Below are 14,988 nucleotides of genomic sequence, written 5' to 3'. Positions count from 1 at the left end.
CAGATCCAGTCAGCACGCCAATCACTTCCCTTCATCTCCAATGAAAATGCAATGTTATCTTTAATCTGTATTTCTCAGGCACTTACTGTGAGGCAGGTTAGAAAGAAAAGGGGGGGAAAAAAGAAAGAGGAGATCAGAAAAAAAATCTGTAGATCAGTTGCTATAGATGCATCCCTGCCAAGGCTTCCACTGGTAAATTTAGCAGTCACGTTACAATTTTAGTCAGCACCATTTCTTAGCCTTATTCAAAATAATTCACTTCTCACACAATGAGTTACCCTAAAGGCAAGTTATTTTGTCTTGCACATTAAAAATGGTGCGTTTGCACATACGTGCAACTGTTACAAATATCCAAAGCCACAAAAAGCGTGAGGACGGATAATTTTTTTTTAAGAGAAGAAAAAAAAAATCCACTGAATTCTACTTGCTCTAAGAATGAATAAAGGTATTTTAATACTTCTGGGGTTCTGGTGAATACAAATAGCTCAAAAATGAGATGCTTGCCTGAGATTTATATCGAGATAGTGAAGGGAAGAGGTTCCATCTGTAGTTTCTGATACAAAGACATTTCGCACACAATATCTGTAAATCCATTAGGAGAAGAAAACTGATACAGGTTTTGTTTGAGATGAGGCTGCAGTGACGAGAATGAAAGCTCAAGGAAATGGCCTCTTTGTGTAGCTCCATCAGCTCCTGGCTTGATTGGACTTTCAGTGCATTAAATTCAAGCAGCTCTTTGGCCCGTGGACATGAGGAATTGACTGTGTGGGAGATGGTGAGAGCGGTGAAATTCCAGCCCCTTCCTTCACAAAGGAAACTCCCCACATCCCATCCATCCTCCCACTGGTGATGTTAAATTTGCAAAGTGGTGTTTCTATCGGGAAGCTTCTCCTGATCCAGTTTAGTGGCAGCTCCCAGAGTCCTGACAGGCACAGGCACCCCTGGCCCAAACAGCAATCCTTCCCGAGGAGCCGGGAATGGCAGCGCTCCAGAGATGATTTATTATTTTCCTGCCTTTGCAGAGTGCTCTTGGTGTGTGTGAAGAGGGTGGATGAAGGTTACTGGCAGTCCCAGGGCTCTGGCTGTGCAGGGACCTGCTCTGCCCTGGCGGGCTCGGGGCTCTGCCCGGCTGGCACGGCTCTGCCACCTCAGCCCTCACGTGCCACGGCCCTGCTCACACTCCATCCCCCTCCTGGCCACCCCTGAACACCCACAAAGAGAGAAAAGCCCAGGAATAAGGGTTTATAGCAGTACAGGGACTGATGGCCTTTAGGGCGGGTGCTCAGTGCCACCAGCTCGTGTCCCCTCTGATCCACCTTGGCAGAGGCAAAGCCGGGCCAAGACAACCCAGACAGACCCTGCCCCCAGACCCCTGCTCCCTGCACACTCAGCTAATAAACCCTCTAAGAGATTGCAGCCCTTCCAGCCCGGCTGTTGACATAAGCAGGCCAGCAGGGCTGGTTTATTGACTTGCCCGTGTTAAGCTGGCTCCTTAAATGAATTCTGCAGGCGGGCCTGTGTTGTCCAAGTGCACTGAGCTGTGTCTGTCAAAGCCACTGGGCAGAGCAGCCAGCCCTGAAAGGGCCAGAGTGCCCTCCAGGCCATTATGGTCGTGCAAATTGTGAGGGTGACAGTCAGCCAGAGAGCTTGTCCCCAGAGCACCCTGAGGCTGGGGGAGCTCAGCCTCTCTGGGCAAGAGAAGCTGCACAGAGCATCCCCCAGGACAAACCAAGGCCAGCACCAGCCTCTGCCCTCCTGGCACTGCTGCTCTCTGGGCAGAAATGGCCCTAAGGTCTCGGGGACAATTCCCTCAGGAGTGTTCCCTCCTTACAGCACCTTCCTGTGCCTACAGGAGCTCCAAGAGAGCTCCTTAAACCAGCTGAAATTGAAATGCAGGACAATTCTTGTTGTATTGCACTGAATACAACAAATGCACATGGGCATGGCCTGCCAGGGCAAGGGGAAGAGGCTTCCCAGTGCCAGAGGGCAGGGCTGGATGGGACTCTGGGAATGAGGAATTGTTCCCTGGCAGGGTGGCAGGCCCTGGCACAGGTGCCCAGAGCTGCTGGGGCTGCCCCTGGGTCCCTGGCAGTGCCCAAGGCCAGGCTGGACATTGAGGAGCACCTGGGGCAGTGGGAGGTGTCCCTGCCATGGCTCTGGAGGGGCTCGGGGGTCCCTTCCAGGCCCCCACCCCAGGACTCTGCTCCCTCCCAGGCTGGCTGCCGTGCCCAGCAGGAGCTGCAGGAAGATTTCTGTGGCACTCAGGTTTTCACAGCTACAATTTGATGCCTCTGCTGCAGGTCATGGACACTGCCTAGGAGTCTGAGACGTACTGCTGCTGTCAGATTAAATGAAAACAGCTGTAAAAAGCTTAGAAAAACACTTTCTCTGGGCAAAACTGGCGTGGGGTTTAGTGGGGGACAGAGGTTTCGTGTTTGTGCTGCACATGATGGAGAAGCTGAGGCTTCCCCACCCGTACTGCTCCCTAAAAGTGAATAAAACTGAATTTTGGGTGGGGCTGGGAGCAGCCTGGGCTGGTGGGAAGTGCCCCTGCCCATGGCAGGGGGTTGGAATGAGCTGGGTTTGAGGTCCCTCCCCACCCCACCCGTTCTGTGATTCCATGGGAACCAATGCACTGCACCAAGGAGCCAAGGTCACTGATTCACCCAGTCCTGCAGAGATGTGAACGCCCTGCACATTGAATTGGCCAAAAGCCAGGACAGGATGAGGGGCTGGGGTGTCCTGGCTCTTGGCAGCACCTGCATTCCTGAGCTGGGGCAGGGTCCCAGCCCCCTGCAGGACACAGGAAGGGCCCAGGGACCAGAGAGGAGATGGGGAGCTGTTGGCCTCTTGAGAAGAGTGTTTCTGCATGAATTGGAGAGCTGATTTTGAATTAATTTTGAGTAGTTGTTTCAGTAATTCAGATTGATTTAAGATGCACCCAAGAATAATGCTTTCATTATAAAACCTCCTGAGCAAAATTTAAATTGTGTTGAATTAAAAACAGCCCCTGCTAAAGCAGGGCTGATGAGCACAGCAGAGGGATTGGAGATGCAGGGTCAGGATAATTTAATTCCTTTGCTTTGTTTCCCACTCCAGAAAAGCTGCTGTACCTGTCTCCCTGGGCTGGTAACTGCCTAAGGAGCCTGCAGGTCATCCTGGATTTCTCTAAGCTGATTTGCATGGCAACCCCACCAAAACCAGGGCTCATTTATTGGTGCTGGGCTTCACCTTCAGGGAGAAATGCACTTTTATTGCATTTTATTTATGGGTCAGTCTGGAAATGTGATTGAATCCCAAAGACACTTGGGAATCTGGGAGAGCAGCTGGTGCACAGGACAGGGGAGGGTTAATGGTCTGCTGTTGGCTTTGTTTGTTTGTTGTAAGCAAACTTTGGTTTTACACAAATGGAGCTAATCCTAGGAACAGGAAAAAAGTTATCCTGCACCTTCCAGATCACTCCTCTAAGGCACAGCAATGGTGGGATTCCAGCCTCAGGGAAAGCTGCACTTATCTGGGTTTAAATGAACTGCTGGTGAAAACAAACTATACATACATATATATATATATATGATTTTGAGTTAAAAACTGTCGTGCTTCGTAGTTTCTTGTTTTAAATGCTGGCTGAATTATTAAGGGCAAAAGGCAGGGAATATTTAGGATCTGGATAAAAGCTCTGAGTGCTGCTGAAACCCAAGCAGTGAAGTGGCCAGCACTGAGGAGGGCAAGGCTGATGGACTGGGAGCACGCTGGAGACCTTGGCTGCATTCTCTGCAGGAGGAATTGCCAGGACTCTCATTAGCAACCAGATCCTTCCAAACAGATTGAAAAGACTTCTGAAGAGAGGTGTATATGAAATATTGTCTGAAAGTGCCAGTTTGTCAGAGCTGGAAGGATTTTTGGGGAGATGAAGGGGGCCAGGAGGGTTAGCCCTGGAGGGTGAACTCCCCCAGGAGGGCTGATGACTCCCCACCCCACACAGGGGGAGTCAGGAAGGTGGAAACAACCTGGAAGTCCCAAATCAGGAGTACCAGAAGGCTCAGCTTTCAGACTTTACAGCTCTTTCTAGGTCCCTTCCCAGTGAACCCTTTCAAAGCCACGTTTAAATGTCTCATTTCTCAAATCCATGTCAGCTCATTTCCAGCACCCGTTCCTCTGTGATTTCTGCAGCAAACTGAGAGCACTGAGGTCCCTGGGAGCTCTGGGTTTGTCCCTGCGCTCAGAAAGGGAGGGAAGGGACCCAAACCCAGCCCAGCCCCGGGGGGAGCAGAGCCCCAGCTGCTCTCCAGAATATTCTGCACATCCTGGGGCTGTTCCCAGCCCACCCTGGCCAGCCCCTGACCCCAGCTCCTGTCACAAAGATGTGACAGCCCGAGTGTGAGTGGGGGCAGTCTGTGTCCATGCCATGATTATTGAGGGGAGCCTGGAAACAGAGCTGGATTTTCTCCCCTTGTGCAGAGACACCTGAAGGAGCCCCCCAAGGCAGGTGTCCCTGGTCAGGTGGGGACAGGAGGGGGGAGCTGACCAGTATGGACCAGTCAGAACGTGGAAAGCTGAGCTGGGGCAGGGCTGGGATGCAAAGCCCAGCTTTGATTTCTAAGTTTTGCCTTCCCTGGGGGAAGGAACAGCTTTTGCCATAAACCTGCAAACTTTGCTTCAATATTAAAAAGGAAGAATAAGAGATCTTTAGGTGACTATGACAAACAGGTTCTACACTTGCACTTAATGAAGAAATTCAGACTTCCAGTTGTCATATGCCCAGATTCGGCGCCTTTCTGACAGCTGAATTATGATTTTAATAATTGAAAAGTGCTACTGTGAGCCTGTTCATGTATAATAGGCACGGAGAAGTGTTTAAAATCAAAAGCAGTTTAGAGAAAAAGTGGTCGCTGCGTTACAAGGAGGAGAATTGTCTCCATCTGGGTATTAAACCGTGTGAACTCTCCGGTGGGAAAACTCTTTGCAAAGTAACTCTAGATTTCCTGTCCTGCTGTGATGTGTGGGATGAGGAGATTGCCCTCCATCCTGATTCTGTGTGTGCCCCAAGCAGCAGCCTGCAGTGCCCCCTTTCCTCTACACAGCCTTGTCAAGGTGAGGGTTTGGCCATTCTGCTCCCAGGGGTTTTAGTTCAGAGCAGCAGCAGCACAAATCTATAACCTCAGTCGCAACATCTGTGAGACAGAAATGGAATTCCAGGGGGGAAGAGCCCTCCAGGCTGCATTCCCCCTGCTTTGATTTCATTATCTTTGTACCTGTCCGTGGAATGTTGGAAATTCCACTGCAGCTGCCACAGCCCGCTGGGTTCTCAAACTCACAGCTAAGCACAGACAGGAAGCTCTTTCCTGCTCAGCCGAGTGAAAACCAGATCACCTCCTGCCCACCACTGAGTATTCCAGTACAGTGACCTACAACATCCACCTGAATTCAGCAAATCTGTAACTCCTGGCAAGTCAAGGGGAGAGACAAGGGCTGACCTTGCAAGGAGACACAAGAGAGCCATCAGCAGCTTTGTGTGAGACGCATGGCTGGAGCCAATGTCAGAGAGAGCAGAGCTCCTCTCCAGCCCCTTGCACTGGGGTCAGCTTTTCCCCCTGCAGGAACGAATCAGAACCTGCTACCCAGCACTCTGCTCCTCCTGCACTCCTTTACCGTGGTGCCTGGCATTTGTCAAGTGGGTGTGAGAGCTTTTTCTGGTTCATACAACCGCACACAAATTGCAGAAGTTGTAAGGCAAAGAATAACCAAGCCCTGAACACTTCCAGCCCCTTCTCGAACATGCACCCAGGAAAACGCTGAGGAGGAGCTGAAGCCAAGCTCCCCGTACACGCTTGCCTGCTGCTCAGGAAAAGGAAAAGTAATACTCACCCCAGCGTTGTCATGGTTACAATAGTGTACCAAAAGGAAGCAGGAATACTGGTGAATTTGCTCGCCGAGGACCCTTTCTCCGCATAAAACATCACAGTTGCAAAGATGATGATTGCCATAGTGAGGGAAAAGAGGAGAAAGCCAAGCTCGGAGGCACAGCTCTTCAAAGTGTAGCCCAAGATTCTCAGGCCTTGGGAATGGCGGGAGAACTTGAAAATCCTGAAAACCCTGAAAACCCTCAGCGTGACGAAGGCCCCGCTGACGTCCTCGTTGTTGGTCATCACCAGGCCGATGTAGTAGGGCATGATGGCCACCACGTCGATGATGCTCATGACGCTGCGGATGAAGCGGTAGCGGCTGGGCGCCGCGAACAGCCGCAGCAGGTACTCGACGGTGAAGATCATCACGCACGCCGTGTCCAGGCAGAAGAAGGCCACGGCGTAGCGCTCCCCGCAGGGCAGCTCCTTGCTCCCCGGCACGGAGCCGCAGGGCACGGTCTCCACCACGTTGGTGATCACCGAGACGGCGATGAAGAACCCGGTGACGTAGTAAAAGACTAAGGCTAAGGTGCTGGTGTGGGGGTTCTCGAAGGCGCGCCACATGGTCTGCCGGAAGCTCAGCGAGGGCATGGAGCCCTCCTGGTTGTTCTCCGAGTCGTTGTCGTCCATCAGCCGCTCCGCGTTCTCCCGCTTCCTGTCCTTGTACTCTTCGTAGCAGCAGTCCCCGATGATCTCGGGGAGGATCCCGTAGAAGGCCAGCTCTTCGTCGTAGGCGGAGATGCACTCGTACCTGGGGTAGTGCAGCTTGCCAGTTCTGTAAAAGTTGAGGATGCACCTGAAGACCTCGGGGTCCCGGTCAAAGAAGTACTCCTTGGTGTCTTCGTTGAAGAAGAACTCCTTCTCCGTGCTGCCCAGGAGAGTGTCCGGGTACCTCTCCAGTGTAGTCCTCCAGGTCTGGAAGCGCCTGCCACTCACATTGAGGATGATCAGCTCATCCTGCCTCTTGTTCTTCTCCGTGGGAGCCAGCGGCATGGGGCAGTTGGCCACTGGCATCCATCCTATGGCAGCCGCCCTGGCGAAGGGCAACCACGCTGCCACTCCTGCTGCCATGGTGAGCCCGGGCCGTGTTAGTGCAGATGGGGCTGGGGAGGCTGCTGGGACCTGCTGGGAGTCACACCAGTTCCATCTAGAACACAGGAGAGAAGAGAACACAGCACACGGTCACGCCCTGCCCCGGTGGGTGGAGGAGCCCAGGACCAGCACGGACACGAGAGTTCCCAACCACTGGGGGAGAGTGATGCTGAACAGGGCACCTGATCATCAGCTCAGCGGGGTTATGGCATTATTGTAGATTGAAACTTTGAATAGCAAATCATTCCTCATTAAAAGCATTTTAAAAGTAGCATAAACACAGTAATTTATATTTGCTTCCTCACAAACAAGACTAATCCATAATTCCCCAGGTGTAAGCCTCCCGTGCTCATCAGTTTAACTACAGCTGTCAAGAAAGAGCTGGGAACTCCAGTGGAATCAGCCTGCAGTGGAATCACACACCACTAGAGCCACGACTGGGCTTAACTGCATTTCCAGTCCTAGACAAGTTCAGGATGTTCTGAATCTTGCCCTAAGAACATCTCTAGTGGAAAGAAATGGAAATTTTTATCTGGTTTTCAGCAGTTCTTGTCCATCTTTAATGCATGGCCTGGCCCCAGCAGTCATTTTCTGCTGCTCTCTTTCTTTCAGAGGTGGGGTTTGTATTGCAGCCCTCCAGTGGACCAGAGGAAAATTCTGATTTTTTGGGGAAACATTGTTCAGAATACCTGAGCACCAGTAAGCTTCAGTCCCAGGTGTGAAGGCTGATGGATTAAGCTACCAGATACCGAGAACATCGGAATGAAGGAAGGCCCCAAAGCTGGAGAATTTCTTCCCAGCAGGAAAATGCTTTACTTATTTCCTGGCTAACAGGGGCAGAATCTTTCAGCTGAAGAACTGAAGGACTCCTAGGTTGAAACCGAATACATTCACTGCATTCTTGGAGCTTTAGATGAAGAATATCCCAAGTTGTCCAGATCCTCAGCTACCAGAGGCCAACAATCTCTTGAAGTTTGGGTAGTTTCTGTGTTCTGATCTAGCCGTGAATTTGTTTTATCTGTTTGGTCTTTGGTCAGAGTTCTTACAGTCTTTAACTTTTGTTTTAACTTGCTTTTACTTCCACTTCCCCAGTGCTTTTCTAATTCTACCATGAAATTATCTGAAGAAAGGTGCCATTATCATATAAGATGCATTAGGAGCCCTATCAAAAGTCAATTTATCAATGGAAATTCCATTGATTCCACTGACTCAGGCCCTCAAAGCCTAATTGTATCCTTGTAGGCAGTTTTACTCTGAAGTTTTTAACTTCCATGAAAGCTGCCATTCCAGCCAGTAAGGCTGCAGCATTATTGATTCCAATGGGCCATCAAAATACTGAATAAAAAATGATGGAATGAGTCTGTGGTGAAAATGCCTGAAGTGCTCACTGAAATGCTCTCCCTCTTCAGGACAAATTAACATTCATCACCTTAATGTGGAGCATCTTCCTATGCAATTTTACTGTCTAAAGGACAATTGAGATCCCTCGTGCGAGCATCTTGCTGCTGCTGAAGAGCTTTGGTAATTACAGAACGTGTAATAAATAACCCCCAGTGCTGCTCATCCCGAGGAGACACTTTGCTTATCTGCACGGCCCTGGAGCAAACATCTCACAGGATTTCCCTCCAAAGAACTGCTCGGTGTCACAAAGCACCACCACTTTTTCTGTCCCCCCAGAGAGGGATTTACTGCGTGAAGAGGCAGAGCTCAGCCCTGGGAGCCTTCCCCGCCTGGCTTTGGAAAGCCCCCAGCTGGAAGGGCATCTCCAGGGGCTCACACTGCAGCCTTGCACCACCAGTGGTGGATCTGGTAACTTTCATGGAACGCTTAAGAACAGGAGGCAGCAAAATAAGGATTATTTCATCCATTAATCACCAAATATATACAGGAAAAAAATCGAGAAAACGAGAAAAGGCATCTTGTTCCTGCCTTCCCTGCTGGCAAACTCTCCTCCCTGGGTTTTCATTTCACTCAGCACCATCACCAGCGTCCTTCTCCAGGACTGACTGGTGACCTGACCAGTTCCAGCACGCTGGATCCTCATCTCCCCTGATTTCTCAGGGGAACCACGTTAGAAATCTCTTCTGTACTTTTATAACTTTGGTTGTGGATTCCAGGTTACCTACATTAGCTGCTGAGGCACTATAAATACTTCACATATAATTGTTCCAATAAAGCACTGGTAACTCATAAGTGACTTACACATTTTTAAATCAATTTTTGAAAGATAAAATGGGTCCTTCCATGCTGGCAGTATATGTGGGGAAGCTATAAATACCTCAGCTCTGAAAGGGACAGGAGATTAAAGCAAAAGAGAAAGAAAGGGGAATTCTTCTGTGGAGTTTAGTTCCCGTTTCTCTGGCTCCAAGAGATGCTGCTGGTTAGAACGACGGAGCACACCCAGCTTCACTCTCAGAGTTACATTGAATCTGCCCCATTTAATCCTCAAAACACACACAAGAGGAGCCTCTTTCAGCTGAAAATTATCCGAAGGACCACGAGTGAGAAGTGAAATCCCTGTTGCAGAGGTTTTGCTTTTTCTTGTCCATGAGTCCTTGGAACTCTCCCACTCCCTCAAGGAAGTGGAAGAAAATTGGGAGAGAGAGAATGGACTGGATTTATAATTCTGACCTGCACAACCTAAGCTGAGTAAAAAAAAAAATGAAGCAACCAATTTATCTAGAATGTAGAATTCCAGAATGCAGAAAGAATCCCCCTTTTCTGCCTGCTTGGATTTTGGTAACTGCCAACCAGTCTGTTTAGGCTGGAAAGCAATTGGCTGGACTCAAAATCTAATGTACTGTTGACAGTGTCTGGAGCTCTCATAGAAAACAGACACACTCTAATTCTAACAAGCATATATTTAGCTATATCCATATTTCTAATTTTAATTACCATAATTTCTGCATGTAATTTAAAAGGAACTGGTTCACAGCAGACCGGCACCCTGCTGATGACATTTAGAAGACCTGGTACACAAAATAGAATCATTTGCCTCCTGATTTAAAAAGTATCTGCAGAGAAAAGAATCTGTTTTCTTTAGATAACTACGGGGACAATGAAACAGCCAAGCCAGTTTGGGAGAAAAGGCTGAGCAGGAGCCCCTGTGCCCTCGCAGCACTCCTGACCCCGCTGGGTCCCTCCTGAGCAGCGCTGGCTCCGCTGCAGCCGCTCCGGGGGCACCCCAAAAAAACCCCAAAAACCCCAAAAACTCTGACAGCCAAATCCTGACCCAGCCTGGCTCCCGACAGCTCAGGAGGAAAACCAGGCAGAGAACAGTAATGACTGTTCAGCCAAAGGGTCCAGAAATACAGGATGGATCCTTACCACTGTCGCTCCACACTGATCAATGTCTCTTCATCACCTCAAGAGAGCAGAGACAAACCAAAAATCTCAGTGTTTCCCTTCCTAGAGGCAGACAGGGCCGATCTGAAATCGGATAAACACACTGCAAGTTTCTCGATGAGACCCTGCTAATGGGAGTGAAGAGCCTGGAGATCATTCCTTCTTCCCTCTCCTGTCCTTGCTGGGTCAGGCTCAGGCAGCAGAGAGACCTTTGCATTAGAGCAAAATATCTCAGCCAAAGCCTCGGTGTCTTCTGTCAGCCACACATTCCTTCCCCTTCGCAGCAGCACCAGAAAATAAAACTTTCTGCAAAACACTCACTCCCTCAGTCTGCTGGGGAGATTTAGGAGCAAAAGCAACAGGCTTAGGATAAATGCGTGCAAACTTCTCCCCTCCCTCCTCCCGGCGAGCCCCGAGAGCCCCATCTTGCAGCGCTGCCTTACCTGGAAGGGAAAGACACTCGGTGCCCAAAAGGAGGGCTAAATCTGGGGAACGGGGAGGAAGGGGGAGCAGGCACTCCTGAGGATGAAAGGTGAGCTGTGCTGCCTGCCTCTTGACTCCCTCTCTGAATGCAGTCAGAAGCAATCAGTAAATGTGATCATCATTGTGAAAGTATATATAGAGAGATGACTAAACAGCTTCTCCCTCATTACTGCCGAGACGGAGGCTCTCGCTGCCTCTCTCCTGAGCTCGCTCGGCGCTGCCCCCTCCCCTTCCAGCCGCTCGCTGTGCCCTCGCTGCCCAGCCCAGCTGGGCACGGCCCCGCTGCCGGATCCCGGGGCTGAAGCGGCGGCTCCGGGAGGCAGAGCCGGGCGGGCTGGGAAGGGCGCTGTGAGCTGGCAGAGCAAATGGAGCCGTTAAATACCCGCCAGAGCCTACCCTGCATGCTAATGTGCCAAGGGGGAGATGCAGGGGGGAAAGCAGGGGATGAACTTCACGGCTCCATCCCGGAGCTCCCTGCGTGTCCCTCCTGGCTCCCGGTCAGGCGGGGACAGGGCAGGGGGGATTCCTTCTGGACAGGAAAACGAGCTATTCCTCCAGCATCACGAACCCACACCCAGCACCTTGGCCAGGGCGGGAGGCTACGTTCAGGAAGAAAAAGAAATCAATTGGATTTAAACCGATTTTTCCCTATCTTCTTCTCCTTCCTTCCCACCGCCTTTCTCTTTCCCCCTCGTCCTGCTGTTCTGGCTCGCCCTGCTCCTTGGCAGCTCTTACCAGTCCTGTCTCCACACCGCCTCAGCATCTCTCTCATCCCCGCTCAGAAGTTGGGCTCGGCACGCTCCGAGACCCGGCAGCCTCGCTCATTGATCCATTTGCTGTCGAATCTCCTTTTAGTGAATAAGCACGAGCCCAAATCGGAGCGAGCCAGCCTTGCCCTGCTCTGCCGGGCAGCGCCGGGCGGTGACTGGCGCGCCGCAGCGAGAGTTGATGACTTCCATAAAGTCACAGCGCTGCGAACGGGAGCGAGCGGGGCTCGGCCGCCTCGCCATCGCCTCCCCGGCGGCTCGGCACCGCGCTTAGCGCCGGCAGCACGGGCCGAGCGGGGCCGTGCGGGGCTGGCACGGGCCGTGCGGGGCTGGCACGGGCTGTGCGGGGCCGTGCGGGGCTGGCACGGGCTGTGCGGGGCTGGCACGGGCTGTGCGGGGCTGGCACGGGCTGTGCGGCCACGGGCCGGCATCGGCAGCGGCGAGAGGCGGGAGGGGAGCGGGGCACGGGGTGGGAGCGGCCGGGGGCACCCGCTGGCCCCGCTGCCCCCGCCCCGCCCGCAGGTGAACCCCCGGGCCGGTGTCCCCCGCACCCCCGGCCGGTGTCCCACGCACCCCGGGGCCGCTCCCCTCCCGCCCCCCGCCCTCCCGGCGGACCCCCTCACCTCCGCAGGGCGCTCCCGGCCGCGGCCGCCCGCCCGGTGCCTCCGCGGCCATGCGGCTGCCGGGAGCGGAGCGCGGGGCTGCGCGGAGTGCGCGGGCGCGGGGCGGCGGCGGAGAGCGGCGGGGAGCGGCGGGGAGCGGCGGGGAGCGGCGGGGAGCGGTGGCAGCGGTGGCAGCGATGGCAGCGATGGCAGCGGTGGCAGCGAGAGTCGGCACCGCGCGGCGCAGAGCGGCGATCGGCGGGGCCGGGGACAGCCCCGCGCGGAGGGGCGGCGGCGCGGGGCGGGGGGCGGCGGGGGCTCCCCGCGCTCGGCCGCGTCCCCGCCCGCCGCCCGCCGCACAGCCGCCGGCAGGTGTCACCCGGAGCGAGCGGCACCGGGCGCGGGGAGCCGGGAGCGAGCGGAGCTGGGCGCGGGGAGAGCGTGCGGGACCCCGCGGCAGAGGGCAGCGCACGGTGGGGGTGGCCGGTGGCCACAGCACCCCCGCAGTGGGGCCCCCGCAGCCTCCCCGAGCCGTGTGTGTGCAGGCGTGTGTAAGGAGGGGTCCGGGGCTGTGTAAGGAGGGGTCCGGGGGCTGCAGGGGTTGCATTGCCAGGGACAGGAGCTGCGCCTCCAGATGCGTCGCCGTGAGCAAGGCATGTGTGTTGGGGGGGTCTGATGTGCCTTAACAAGGGACTTGGTACAGCCAGCAGTGACCAGGAGCCATTTTCCAGGAGCCTTCCTACCCAGAGGTCTAAACCCAAGACTTTCCTAAAGAAAAAAAACCAAATAAAAATAGAGAAATACCTCCAAATCCTCAACATTTCAACAAATCAATGATCGGGTTCTAGAAGCTCTGAAAGCAGGACCCTGATCATGGAATTCTTCAGCTTGGAAAAGACCCCCAAGATCATGAGTCCAGCCTGTGACTGAATCCTACCGTGCCCACCAAACCATATCACAAAGTGCCACATCTGCTCCTGTTTGGAACACTTCCAGGGATGGTGACTCCACCACTTCTGTTCCACTGCTTAACCACACTTTCAGTGCTGCCATTTTTCCTAAGACACAACTGAACCTCAACCTGATCCATCCAATTCAGGGTCTCACTTCTGATGATTCAATGTAATTATTAAAAAATGGGGCCAATTTCTGAATGCCAGGTCCTGGGTAGCCCTCCCCAAACCCAGCCTCCCCCAATAACATTTGTGAGCTGCACTGGTGTAGCAGAGTAGCTAACGAGCTCAGGCACGCACAGCGTGTCCTGATCTTTAGGGTTTGGGTGTTAAGAGTTGTATGCTGGACATGGGAATAGTTTTGTGCAAAGTGAATCCTAAAACTTCTGTGAGAAACTTTCAGTGGCTGTAAGAATTTGAACGTATCAAAGCATCCTGAATCCATCTTCATTAGATGTCTTCAGAGCTGCTTTCCACTTTTAAACCCTCCCTGTATCTCTGCTTGCTCTTTCCCTCTGCTGATGCTGAGAAGAAAGCAGAACCAGAAATGTCATTTGGCTTTTGCTGGTATAAGAGATTTCTCTGTGATTTACAGTGTCACCACTTCATAAAACTTCCTGACTCCTCTCTCTGGGGCGTGCTCTGGCCTCACTCTCTGCTGGTGCTGCCCTGGCTGTGATTCTGAATCGCTTTTCCCCCATGACTCGGCCCCTTTTAACTTCCCATCTCTATTAAAAAGCTAATTTGGGAACTCTTTTTCAATGCTCCCAATTTTGTATTTTTAAATAGAATATGAAAGTCAAAAGCAAGCTTGCTGCAGATAGTCTGGAGTGAAAATATTCCTTCTTCTGTCTTGGCTTTTTCATCAATATATTTTCTCTGTTTCTTTCTCTTTCTCCTCTCTTTAACTCTCTCTTCTTTCCCTCTTTTCTTTTTGCTCTCTCATTCTCTCTTTTCTAGGAAAAACTCCTTAGGTTCTACCGCCCCACTTAGAGCTTTTATCGACTTTTTCAACAACTTTTTTTCATTCTACTACTGAGAAGTAGAACCTGCTGGTGTCAAAACACCAGAGAAATTATGGAATGAACTATCACAGTTAAATATCAATATTAAGTGTAGTTCACTTAATTTTTTTCCCTTACATTCTCTTCTGCGTTTATGCCTCTGCAGAGTGTTTTATTTTATTTATTGTGTTTGTTCTCGACATTGGGTGCTGTTCTGCATAAATTCTGCATCTAAATACCCCATTCCCTGCGTGGCTGTGCTGCAGAAGTTCTGCAGTGCCAGCTGCAGGAGCGCAGCCTGCCTCAAACTCCAGCCTGCCATAGCACCCGAGCTTTGCAGGCTGATTGTGTGCTGTGGGTGGTGCCAGCAGCTCCCTTGCCTTGGCTCCAGGCTGCTGGAAACACCTGCATAGACTAAAGAAAGGTCATCAATGTGATTATGGGAGGGAGTGGGTCTTTGTACCTTTAGGATTCAATATGTGCTGTTGTGCCTTTGTGCCAGGTCTGGCAAAAGCAGCAGTTCAAGCCCCTTCCTCGTGTGTGTCCTGTGCAGAAAATGCAGTGCCTGCTCTAGGGGTGGAAATGGTCTTCACTAGGACAAATCTGAATTTTCTTTGAGACGGGAAAAAACTGCCAACAGTTGGATTTGGATCAGAATTTTCTTGGCTTTCTTATAAGGAAAACCAGAACACTGAATTGTGAAAGTGTCCTTAAGAAATGATCTTTCATAATAAGGTTCTGCTTTAGTTTTCTTGCAAGACCAATATTGGGAATATTTTATAGAGGCATGTGAACAATTAAATCCCCAATTCTCTCAGCATCCTCAGGAGTTTTCAAGG

At 51.9% G+C, this 14,988-nt stretch overlaps 1 protein-coding gene across 2 annotated transcripts in view; it reads right to left on the bottom strand.

Annotated features, from left to right (window-relative positions):
- KCND3 (potassium voltage-gated channel subfamily D member 3) overlaps positions 1-7,038 on the bottom strand; it is a 93,316-nt gene extending 86,278 nt beyond the window's left edge. For both annotated transcript variants that reach the window (XM_059867557.1, XM_059867558.1), the window contains exon 1: positions 5,866-7,038. In XM_059867557.1, coding sequence (XP_059723540.1) covers positions 5,866-6,974 — 1,109 coding nt within the window. In that variant the 5' untranslated portion in view covers positions 6,975-7,038. The remainder of the gene's footprint in view (positions 1-5,865) is intronic.
- Positions 7,039-14,988: the final 7,950 nt, after the last annotated feature.

The sequence above is a fragment of the Haemorhous mexicanus genome, chromosome 25 (assembly GCF_027477595.1).
Source record: "Haemorhous mexicanus isolate bHaeMex1 chromosome 25, bHaeMex1.pri, whole genome shotgun sequence".
Lineage (NCBI taxonomy): Eukaryota > Metazoa > Chordata > Aves > Passeriformes > Fringillidae > Haemorhous > Haemorhous mexicanus.
Note: the sequence above shows the minus strand (reverse complement) of the source record. Positions and strands in the feature narration are given on the sequence as shown.